The 11,729-nt window shown below is 37.4% G+C and overlaps 2 protein-coding genes across 2 annotated transcripts; one reads left to right on the top strand and one right to left on the bottom strand.

Moving 5' to 3' along the window:
• Positions 1–265: 265 nt before the first annotated feature.
• LOC116307729 (chymotrypsinogen B) lies at positions 266–4,020 on the bottom strand. Its single transcript, XM_031718031.2, has 7 exons — positions 3,920–4,020; positions 2,968–3,168; positions 2,316–2,525; positions 1,667–1,984; positions 1,411–1,584; positions 802–894; positions 266–403 (listed from the first exon to the last, which is right to left on the bottom strand). Exons 1-7 carry the CDS (start codon positions 3,981–3,983, stop codon positions 399–401), a joined length of 1,065 nt encoding a protein of 354 aa, XP_031573891.1. The 5' UTR covers positions 3,984–4,020; the 3' UTR covers positions 266–398.
• A 1,812-nt stretch (positions 4,021–5,832) lies between these two features.
• LOC116307728 (chymotrypsin-like protease CTRL-1) lies at positions 5,833–10,635 on the top strand. The gene is made up of 9 exons (XM_031718029.2): positions 5,833–5,948; positions 6,024–6,221; positions 6,306–6,512; positions 8,918–9,232; positions 9,311–9,478; positions 9,567–9,662; positions 10,013–10,039; positions 10,325–10,420; positions 10,542–10,635. Exons 1-9 carry the CDS (start codon positions 5,891–5,893, stop codon positions 10,544–10,546), a joined length of 1,170 nt encoding a protein of 389 aa, XP_031573889.1. The 5' UTR covers positions 5,833–5,890; the 3' UTR covers positions 10,547–10,635.
• The last annotated feature ends 1,094 nt before the right edge of the window (positions 10,636–11,729 follow it).

Genomic DNA, 11,729 nt, shown 5'->3' with positions numbered 1-11,729 from the left:
CAAATCCCCCTAACTAAAGAAATGCTAATAATGCAGCGCTTCAGTTCTCAAACAAGCTTTATTTTACTTTGAAATGCCCAAATGGAATCATTGCTTTTTTGACTTAAATATGGGGAGCCTGAGAATTATTGTGTGATGAACCATAGACAGCACCACAGAACAGTGGGGTATAGTTTTCATGCGGTTGCTCAACTGATTCTCAATATATCATAAGATTTATCAGTTGTGTCTTGATTTTTATTCTCATTAAGAAATAACAATACGATTTCGAACTCTTCAAATTCTTATTTTATTGATCATTCATTACAAATAACAATAAAAAAAACATAATCAAGAATTGCATTAGAGGTGCATTGACAAGTCAAAGTCAAAAGAGTAGCCCTCATCCATCTTCTTTGTTAACCTGTAGGATTTTTTTCACCAAAGAAAAAAAACGCAATAAATTCGTTTATTAAATAATAAATCGACTATGCAATATGATCTGTATAGGTTTGGTGATCAAGACAAGCCGGTTTTTATAATATACCTCTTTAGCTTGGGCGCTGGCAATGTTTTCCCATCATTTGGAGCACGTGTTATTATTTTGAGAATAAGATTCTTTGATTGAAGAAGCTGCCCAAGCTAAAGTCTGTTATAACTAATAATCCAAATTTTCGTCAACTCGTTTAGTGAATTTAAACTTAGATCATTTTTCTTTCAATCATTTCTGGGTCATATGGTCAAGATTCTTTTTTTGTTTTCAAAACGTCAAAAGAGGCCATTCAAACAAGCTATCGTTAGTCTACCTAGTAGGATACTTACACAATCCACACGTTTTTTGACATAAAATCTTTATAACGTGGAAATTGCATCTGTTTTCCATTCCAGTACATCCTGACCCCTTATTTCTACAACCTTCAATATGAAAACAAAGACAACAAACACATCTCGTTAATCTTGAGTGCTGATTATGGTTAAAAATCTAGCAATGCATTAAAAAAAAAAAACTATTCGGATAGTAAGATGTTATCAAATATCAATTATCAAAGCTGCAGAACACCTAATTAAGTGTACAAAATATATCATATTTGGGAAATGATGTTATATGCGCCCAGTGAGTTCTCGGAAAGTTTTCGTGACCATCCAGTGACCAAAATCAGAATGCATGCTAAGGTCAAATTAGTTAAGACTCTTCAAATAGCTTTTGCCAACTTAAAAGTTGAATATATAATTATATGTGAGAAATAATACTAGCGGTGTCGTATGCGCGCACCAGTGAGTTCTCGGAAAGTTTTCGTGACCATCCAATGACCGATGTCAAGATGCTAAGGTCATGGTAGTTAAGACTCTTCAATTAGCTTTTGCGAAATTAAAAAGTTAACATCCTTCACGCTTCTGCGAAAGTTGCAACATAACGAAGTATTTTCTTACCAGGGAATGGTGTCGTAGTTCCTGAAGGAGCTGTTGATGTTGACTGTGTTGGGAGTTGTGTTGGCTTTTTTGTTATTGGTGTTTTAGTTGACTGGCTTGGTTTAGTGGATGGCTTGACAGGTTTATTCGTTACAGGTGCATTAGTTGGAATGACTCCAGACGTTGGCATGGGACCTAAAACAAATTATGATAATATTTTGTTATAAGCAATGTTATAAGTTCATGCCCTAATTGCCTACACTTGTTCAATATATACCTCCTATTCTCTTGTAGATCCATCCCAAGTATTTATTAACTCTCGTGTAAACTGTGTAGTATTTTATACTACATGATCTTCCAAAACTTGTAGCACCATGGACATACCACCTTCCTTCTTTTTCGCATACAAGAGGCCCACCACTGTCACCCTGGCAAGTGCTTGAAGTATTGGCAGCACTACCAGCACACAAATGAGTGGAAAATTTGATAAAATCAGTTCCATATTGTCTCTTGCATTCCCTATCAGAGGCGATCTCAAATTTGGCTTGTTTGAGTGTTTTTGAGCCCCAGCCATTAGCAGATATACGACCCCAACCTAACAAGAGATGGAATACGTAAATAACGTAAATGGACTAAACACGGTTCCCCATTTCACACCACGCGCCATTCAAGTTGCATGGCTGAAGTGCTGTAGCCGTACAGCTGCTGTACGTAACTACGTACTGTGCATAAGTTTAAAGGTTGATTTCCATTAATACAATCAGAATCCATGTAGTGTATTTCCCCCACTCCTTTAAAACCGTTTTGTTGCAAGCTGATATCGATGGATCAAATCGGTCAAGAAAATTACAGCTCCGTCAGTAATCGGCATCTATGGCACCGAAAAAAGAAGTTTATAGTGAAAAGAAGTTAACATTCAATAATACCAGAGGTGTAGCAATTTGCTCCAACATTTGGATCCGATTTAGGAAGGCATGCTGGAAGAACTTTGTCACTTAAAACAGCCGGATGTTCAAGGTGTAACAAGGCAATATCGTCTTTATAATTTGCCATTGAAAATCCAAGATGCCGGTGGACCTTTTTGACCCTAATATTTTGCTGTACACTTGTTTCTCCACCTTTTCGGAAGTGTGAACCTGAAAAAGCAGTGATTTGCATGTTTTCATATCGTTATAACTGAATTAGTGTTATAAACTACACGAGCCAGGGGGAATGGGAATGGAGTGGTGATGCTGCTTCCCGCTTCCTGTCCTATAATGCCTCAAAATCTAACAAATTAGAGTTGGCGTATACTATGAAAACGCCCCAAAACCAATCAAACATCCTAGTTTCCTTGTCCCTCATTATGAAAAATAAAACATTATACTCTCAAATTCTTAATTTCTCATTATCCAAGACTTTGATCTAAAATACTCTTTAAGGTACTGCTGTGCACCTGCCGTGTCTAAACGGTGAGTAAACGGTCTTACGTTTCTGTCAAGGGACCTTTAAAGATGGACAATTAGCTTGAAAACTTAACACAATTATGCCGTCAACAAAACAATTTTTGGTATGACGTAGCTTGAAAGCAAAGCGTACCTACTATCACTGTATATTTTTCAGGTCGCATAACACAATGTGCTGCGGTTAGCACCCAGTCTGGTCGAATAAGAGTTCCGCCACATGTGTGATAGTTCGTTCTTCCTTTCCGTAGAGACACTTGCCAGGGCCAGGAGTGAGGAATAGCCTCTTCTCCGCCAACTATGCGGCCACCACTTGGACGTATCCCACATGATAAACCTGTACACACGAGAAGGAAGACTTTTCAAATATCCCTTTTTTCATAATTGGTCATTGAGTTAAACAAATTTCATTATTGCCTATGAAATAAAACCTTTTCTCGGGCTTTCAGACTTTCTGAGAATAACTATATATTTATTTCCTGCTCCTTTGGAATTTATGGATCAGCGCCTGTTATCACTAAGTAAAGATATTACCGTAGCAGCAAAGGGAAGGATATGGAGTCTTTAAGCCGAAAAGCATTTTGCCTCAAAGTAAAAGGGTCTATGAATAGACAGAGTCGGCTAAAACATTTTCAGAACGGCATGGATTTAGGATAATATATCATTTTAAGGCAATAGAATCTTTCATTTATCTGTATTCATTTAGCGCTAGCAAAGAAAATATAAGATGGCAAACAAAGAAGAGGTTTCTCGTGTTGGAGAAATAGAAAACGCGTGCGCGTGCTGTGTGTAGTTATAAAGCACGCGGGAATTGGCAAAGCACAAGAGAAGTGTCAGGACAAGCACTACGCGTAGCTTATTGCTTCTCGACACTTCTCAAGTGTTCTACCATTTACCAAGTGCTTTATAACTCCAATTACACAGCAAGCAAGTTTTTTTAATTTCTTTTATAAAATGCAAAGGGCTCGTGCGTGTGTGTGCTCTAATAAAGCACGCGCTCCCAACCAATCAGAATGCGAGATTTATAACAGCTATTTTATAATGAGCTTTATAGTTAAAGAGAACCGCACTATAGATATGTAACTTACTTGCATGTGATGGCAAAATAAAGAGAGAAGCAGTCAATGTTTTTAACAGGAGAATGATCATCATGTTCGTCCTTTTCGAGTACGATAGCAAATGCTATCAAAAGCTGGCTTTGTTTTTACATAGGGTATTTTTTACCAGCTGCACAGCTGACGTAACTGGGGGATATCTGCATGTTGCAAAATTTAGCGTGTTTTTTTTTCAATAGTTTTGGAAAACACAACGCGTTTTTTATTTTTAACAAATATTATAACTTGTAGTTGAAGGAAACTTTAACCTGACCATCACTTCGTGTGTAACCTATTCATTCAAAAACCTCATTAATAATTCATGAAGGAAACACAATAGAAATCATGACCATGAAGGAGGTTTTATATCTGATATAGATTCGTCTTCATTTGCATAAACTTTAACTTGGATTTTCTCTATCAAACTTGGTTCATTTCGTAAAGAATTCAGTACAATATGAGAAGATACATCATCAGCTTTTTAAGCCATTCAATAAACTTACAGATCGTGTTTTATCAGATTTAAAAACACAAGGCGTGTGCTAGTTTATTAAACAGTACTTCTCGAATTTTCGGACTTAAACTTTGTTAAAGAAAGAGGCAAAATAGGATCAACGACTACGATTAAGCGTTTTCTGATCCGCGATGCAATTATGTTTGTTATACTTTACAAATTGATACATAATAAGGGCCTTCTTACAAGCAGGGAGATATGGTAAGCCTAGAACTAAGGTTACCCGCAAAGCAGGGTCAATAGATAACTCGGCTTTTCAAGGAAGAAATATTTAGTTGTAGGGCCGAGTAGTACGGTAACAAACAAAATGTTTAAAACTTTGAATCAGTTTAAAATGTATCTTACTGTTTAATATTGCGATTCAGCAAGCATTAGTTTAGTATTTTGTGATACTGAATGGCTCAGCTATTCGCTAAAAAAAGGGTTTGAAACCCAATAATAACGTTTGGTTTCCCCAGCCACGCTAAACAATGAAAGAAACTTAACCCAGACGGAAGAGTTTCAAAATCGCTTGTAAAGGTGTTAAAATAAATAAAAGGAAACACGCAGAAGAGTAGCCCTTTTACTTAAAAAACTTCATTGTAGGGACGTGTTACACTATCCTCAAAAAGAAGCCCTAAATCTCTACTTGATACGGGAATACATTAGGATACCTAATTTATGGCTCAGTTGTTGAAACGATGTTGAGAAATATCTTATTTGCAAAGCTCAGTTGGTTGCTAAGTAGTTTAAAATCGAAATTTACCTCATAAAAGGAGGTATACTCGGGAAATCACCTGCACCTAACCGTGCGAAGATACCACCTCGATCTAACTTTTCAAATTTTGGAGCAAATTATTTGTAAAGATAATGTATATTTCAAGTTAAGAATACGAATATAGTCCTATCTTCTAGTTTATAGATGATAATGGCAGGTTATTTTCACCTGCAAATAAATCCCCTTTAAGAGAGACAGAGATAAAATAAACAATTTTTATTGATGCTTACATATTTTAAAGCTGCATTTCATAGTGTTTGGTATACTTTTATGTTATCTAAATACCACAGGAGGGAAATGCACTCCACGATTATCATGCAACCGCATCGACAACAACAGCAAAGATAAAAGAAACAAATGGGGAGTGACAGGGTGATTTTTTAACATCCTTATTAAATTACTTTAAAAAAGATTCGAAAAAAAATCAAAAAACAAAAACAAAAACAAAACAAAAACACTGAAAAAACAGAAAAAGAAAAAAAAAAAGAAAACGTTGATGTCAGTATTTCCGACAGTTGGTGTTTGTTTTCTATAAATGTTAAAGCAACAGTTTATTCAAGTGTAAGGCTGCATGCACCCAAATCTTTTGTTATGGTTTTTCATTGACACAGGGTCAACACAGATGCTAAGGATATATGAATATAAGAACGACCCCTTAGGGGAAAATATTCTTGCTTTAAAATCTCTTATCAAAATGAGGGATTTGATAACAATTCTGACTCTTTTGCTCGGTGTATCATATACCAGCGCAGGTAATTGCAACAATAACTCTACTCGATAACTTTTAAGGTTAAGATTTACTAATTATGGAAGGTGTTTTGCTATAGGATGCGGTTCGCGTCCAGCAGGAATGCGCATAATTAATGGTCAGAATGCTGCCCCTCATGCTTGGCCATGGCAGATCTCTTTACGTAGAGGTGGAGGACATACTTGTGGCGGATCTCTCATTAGCCCCGAATGGGTAGTTACCGCTGCACACTGTATTCACAGGAACAAGAACCCAAGTGCCTATACAGTTGTTGCAGGTAAATAATAAACAGTTAGCTCAAAGTGATTTTTTGTATAATTTTTCGTTATAGTTTTTTATAGATTGAGTGTATTTCAATTAGGTGCTCACCGTAGGAGAGGGAGTACAAGTGTACAACAAACTGTTCGATTGACACAGATTATTGAACATCCAAGCTACGATAACCGTCGAATAGTGAACGACATCGCTTTGTTGAGGCTTGCCAAACCCATTCAAATGAGTGATAAGGTTGGTGCTGTATGCTTGACAAAGTCTCGGCCAGACCCAGGAAAAAGATGTTACATCACAGGTAAAACAGGCGATAAATTTAACATTATTGTTGGAAATATGGACGTACACTCACAAATAAAATCTGTTGTTATATTTTTTTCCGGATTTTGTCGATATAACCAACACTCTCACTGGTTGATAGATGCCCACGTAATATACTAAATGAGTGGAGGGCCGCACGGGAAAATATTTGATTCGAGGTCATGCCGGCCGTACGGACCGAGTGCAGCCAGGTCCGTACAAATGACCAAGAGCCAAATATTTTCCCCTCCGGCAGGGCCTAACTCAATCAATAAGCAAAGCATTTTATCATATGACTCAATTTTTGTTGCAAAAAAGGCTGAAAAATCCTACTAAGATTTATAAATAGAGCATGCGTGAACGACTAGGGCCGGACGGGTTTTTCCGGCCTGCTCACGTCAACCCGTTTCCGCAACCCCTATAACGTGGTATTTTCCAAAGATTTCATAAGAACACGCGAGCAGGACGTTACGGATTATACGATGACAGAAATTCATAGTATTTTAAGGTTACTTACCCGGGATTACGTGTTTTCTTTTTAGCGCCTCGTTATTTTCTAAATACTTTTTGAAGTTAGAATAGTATATCATTTTCTCCGCCAAACAGCTATTCACCTCATTGGCGCGGTTAAGTTTTGGGAACACGAGTTTTGCCGAGGCTGTGATTAAGCTGCTCGAGTGAACTGTTATAATGGAGAAACGTCGCCGAAGGGGAGGTGGATGGGGCCAAAAATCCGTCTAGCACTGACTGGTTTTGCGAACCTGAGCAAATGGGGTCGAAACCTTGGATTTTCTCTCTAAAAGTAGGCAACCACTGACCCGGGGGCATTCATAATGCTTATCACCTAGGAATCACTCTCAGAAAGTCATGGTAACATTCCGCGCGTACTCGTTTCATGGCTGCTTTAGGGGTGACAATAAAGGTTTCTACGTGGCTTCTCATGAAAAAGAAGGAATATCTTATGAACAAACCTTTAATTAAAAAACTGAAATACCCTTTTTAATGCAATTTAAAATCAACAGTCACTGATCTCCTGGCAGCCATTTTGTTTTGATATGGTCACGTGAAAAGCAGCCATTTTTCCAATATTTCTGGAGATTTTTGATCACGTGATCCAGCCAACACCAAGGTCTTCTCCGCGAAGACCGACATATTGAATTGGAGTCGGCCGAGAGGACCAGGGGACGAGGTTGATTGATTGTATCAAAGATTTAGGCACAGGTAGCCCAACCTTGGTTTCTGTGGTGTCCTGTTATGAGGAAATGTATGGAGATTCATCAAAAATTTCAATAAAATCATTGAAACGTGAAATAAAGCCTCGAAATTTTACCCGATCATTGAGAAATAGCACTTCTTTCGTTCTGCGTGGTTATTTTTTGAATTTAGCCCGTTTTAAGATTTTTTCCCCCACCAGTAAGAAAAAAGAGAAGGTTGGAAACTCGAGTCCCAAAAGCGAACCATCACGGGTCTTTGAAACCTCGTACGTCTTCGAATTTTCTTTCCAGTGCCAAATTTTAGTCATGACCCTTCTCTCACATACCTATAGAACCGAGAAAGTCGGATTAGAGATTAGCCTTCGCGTCTTTAAGCCATGAAATTTGCCTGTATTCACATACTACCTCGCTTGTTCTGACCCGTACTTGGAGCTCACTGTACACCAGTTCAACGAATTTCTTTCGGCAACCGACCCGAGGTCGGCACACCAATAGAGCATTTTTCCACTGGGAAACTGAATTCTTTCTCATGTAAATTAGATTAGATCAGATTCAATTGTTCCTGCCTCCTGTCATGGCGAATTAGATATATCTCGTACCAGTTCCTGTCATTGCAGCAAGTTTTGGGCTTTTTCTCCGAAACTAATAAGAATCTTTAAAAATTTTCTAAAAAAAGGATAGATCTTCCTTTAAGCAATAGTTTAAGGTATTTTTTCAAAACAATTGAACATTTGAAATAATTTTGTGTCCTATGTATCAATAAAGATTACGAAAATCACAGCATTTGAAAGATAACATTCATTTAGACTTTTCCATTTGTCACTTCTCGCTTGAGTGCACTGAGGGCATAAAAAATGTGGCCTGACAATAATCGTTTTTAATTTCAATCTCTTAGGAAAAATATTTTGAAAATTAATTATTTCAATGGTAAATTGATTGTAAAATTGTTTTTCCAAGTTCTAGTCAGTTCATAGTTTAAGAATCGTTTTCAGTGCGCATGCAATTTTATCCCGAATTTCTCAACTTCTTTTATATAAAACTTCTTATATAAAACCAAAGAAGGCGATAAATTCGGGACAAAATCGCATGCGCACTGAAAACGATTCTTAAACTATGAACTGGCTTATTACGATAGGCTTATTATCTCGTTGAAATTTGTCATAAACCATTTCCATTATCCAACTTTTAGGATGGGGAGCAACTCGAGGTGGTGGCTCAGCTCCCGACATTCTTCAACAAGCTGTTCTTCCCATCGCCTCTCATGACAATTGCAAACGAAAATACGGCAGTGTTAACTCTGTTTCCCATCTTTGTGCTGGGGAAGCTCGTGCAGGAGCATCTGGTGGATGTAATGGTGACAGCGGCGGACCATTGGTATGCGAGGACGGAGGGTCTTGGTTCCTGCACGGCGCTGTGAGCTTTGGGTTGAGGAACTGCCCAACAACACATTATACTGTGTTCGCACGAGTATCAAGTTTCGTGGACTGGATAGAGCAAAATTCAGGTAAGGAAATTAAATTGCAAAGTGAAAATTATCTCGTTAGTCGGTACTTATCAGATGGTTTTGTTTTACACATTAAAGGCATAGGAGCTGGAGGAGGAGGAGGACCATCACCTCCAACACCCCCTCCACCATCTGGACCACCACAGCCTCCTCCACCTCCAACTGAAGGACCATCACCACCGCCTCCACCAACCCAAGGACCACCTCCACCACCGACACAAGGACCGCCACCACCACCACCTGGAGGTACAGACTGCATTAATTTTAAAAATCAATATTCTTTTAAATTCTTATATCTTTATCTTATTAATACACATTTCACTCTTTCGTACAGACTGCAAGGATCAGTCACGTTATTGTTCCAAGTATGCTTACAAATGTAAAAGCAGTTCATACGTAAGAAGAAGATGCAAAAAGACATGCAATCTTTGTGAGTATAGAAATCGAGTTCATTCTACTTAACATTGCAATTAACCAACATAATATCAAACCCTGAACTATACGGTGAAGACGAGAAACAGCAGGAGCCTGGCAAATTTTTCAAAAGATAATAGAGCTTAGAAACTGGAAATTCATGTTTCTTAATAAAAAGATCAAAAAGTAAATTGCAGCTTGTAATGCTTTGAAGAAACGTATTATAGATATGTAGTTGATATATAAATGTACCGAAAACTCCATTCGCGTCACCACAATCGCTACAACCACAAATACTACCACCACCAAAGAAAAAACATACTAATAACAGATTGTTAGAATGATTTTTTTCCCTGTTATTCACAGGCGGAGGAGGAGGCGGCGGCGGAGCAGGTACCCATATTTCCTTTATTCGTACACAATTGCAAGCATTTGCATTTTATTTATTGTCGAATGCAACCAATTTATCAAATCCAGATTCAAATATGAAAGAAAGAAAACAGCTTTATATATAGGAAAATGTTAGGTTTAGATAGTTCCCCAATCCTTTACAGCTTTTACAATCTTTTAAAACTTTTTTTCCTGAACTCAACCCTCTCTGATGAAATTAGAATCAAACCCACAAATTTAAACCGTGGTTGCTCTATTCGATTTCTAAAATTTGCACACACTTTTTAGGTTGTAAGGACGTATCCAAAAATTGCGCTGCCAATGCCTTTCAATGTGGATTTAATCCAATAGTAAAAAGAAGATGCCCCAAAACCTGCAAACTTTGTAAGTAGTTAATCTAATTTTGGATGTTTTCAATATAAATGATAAAAACGGATAAAGTGGTGAATAATATTTTTGGTGTAACACAATGTTGGGTTATAAGCCATTTGTACATATCTTTCAGGTTGAGCAAATCACCTTCACGAAGGAACCTGTGATCTTGGTTACATATAATTATTAAAGTGTAATGATATAATAATAAAGCATGTCACATTAAACTTTGTAGTTTACTAATTCTTTTATCATCATTATCTGATTAAAAATTTGGAAAACATTTCAAACGAAAAAAATGTGTTGAAATCAAAAACATTTAATGAATTACGGGTATGACCGAATACTGATTAGCTTCTGAAATTAAAAGTACGCGGCAATTAAGACAAAACCAAGAGCGCGTTTTAACAATAATGTATATATTTAGGCACTGCCTAAAAGCGGAGCTCCCAATAGCAGAGGCAGCCCAACTGAACCATGAAAATGAAATCCATCGGGCAAAAAATCTTCAATTTTTCAATCTTCAATCTCCATCGAGATGAAGACAATGTCCCCCATAAGGGAGAGCATGAAATGAAAAAATGAAACGGAAATGCACTACATCGTTTTCTTTGCACGAGTCTTTGTTTTCGACCTTAGTACTCTCCCACTTAGGAATTCTGTCACATGTACACAACCCACCACCGTCCACCCCAGGGGCTGATTTTGTTCTTGAAAACTATGATTCTTCGACAAAGTTTTCCATGGCCGACATTTTTACGCTTTGAATTCCTTTTAATTTTACTTGAAAAACGAAAGAAAAGTACAGAAATCCAATAAAATGTTAAGTTTAGTGAAATTTACCGTGGATGTCTTTCATCAAAATCCAGATTTTGAAGATTTCCTATCTTTTTACGTACAAATGAACACGGCATATAAAGACAGAATAGAAAACTGCTTAAAAGAAAAGGTGAGCAAAACATACGCTTATTTTTACTTCTTTTACATGACAATGTTTGGTTATCCATGAAGAGTTTAGGTTTTTGTGAAAACCGTATTTTTACCGCAAAAAAATAGAAAAAAACTGAACAATGAAAATCTCTGAAACTTTCTGACCTTGAAGACTACCATAGTATGTTTCAGATAGTGAACTCCGTTTCTCTGGGTCTGGTCGGATTACGCCAAAAAAGGATTTCAAAAATAATATCATGACGTCACTGTGTCTTCAGGGCGTGTCTAATGGTCACGAAAAACACACGATTTAAACTTCCATCTATCCCTGTTCTAAAGACGGAGGTGGAGTATGGCTTGAGTGTGATAGGTGGTTAGCCTTAGCGGGACT

Source organism: Actinia tenebrosa, unplaced genomic scaffold (genome assembly GCF_029948245.1).
Source record: "Actinia tenebrosa isolate PJP-AT-01 unplaced genomic scaffold, QUT_ActTen_1.0 PGA_scaffold9__36_contigs__length_13948895, whole genome shotgun sequence".
NCBI lineage: Eukaryota > Metazoa > Cnidaria > Anthozoa > Actiniaria > Actiniidae > Actinia > Actinia tenebrosa.
The sequence above is the reverse complement of the archived record's forward strand: the minus strand, read 5'-3'. Positions and strand labels throughout refer to the sequence as shown.

What these genes read in the sequence shown, in the direction of transcription:
- LOC116307729 (XM_031718031.2), bottom strand. Translation starts at nt 3,983, where the DNA reads ATGATGATCATTCTCCTGTTAAAAACATTGACTGCTTCTCTCTTTATT. An exon ending in AAAATATACAGTGATAGTAG is followed by an intron (nt 2,526 to 2,967) that starts GTACGCTTTGCT and finishes CTGCTTTTTCAG; the next exon opens with GTTCACACTTCCGAAAAGGT. An exon ending in GATCTACAAGAGAATAGGAG is followed by an intron (nt 1,585 to 1,666) that starts GTATATATTGAA and finishes AATTTGTTTTAG; the next exon opens with GTCCCATGCCAACGTCTGGA.
- LOC116307728 (XM_031718029.2), top strand. Translation starts at nt 5,891, where the DNA reads ATGAGGGATTTGATAACAATTCTGACTCTTTTGCTCGGTGTATCATAT. An exon ending in TGCCTATACAGTTGTTGCAG is followed by an intron (nt 6,222 to 6,305) that starts GTAAATAATAAA and finishes TATTTCAATTAG; the next exon opens with GTGCTCACCGTAGGAGAGGG. An exon ending in AGGAGGCGGCGGCGGAGCAG is followed by an intron (nt 10,040 to 10,324) that starts GTACCCATATTT and finishes CACACTTTTTAG; the next exon opens with GTTGTAAGGACGTATCCAAA.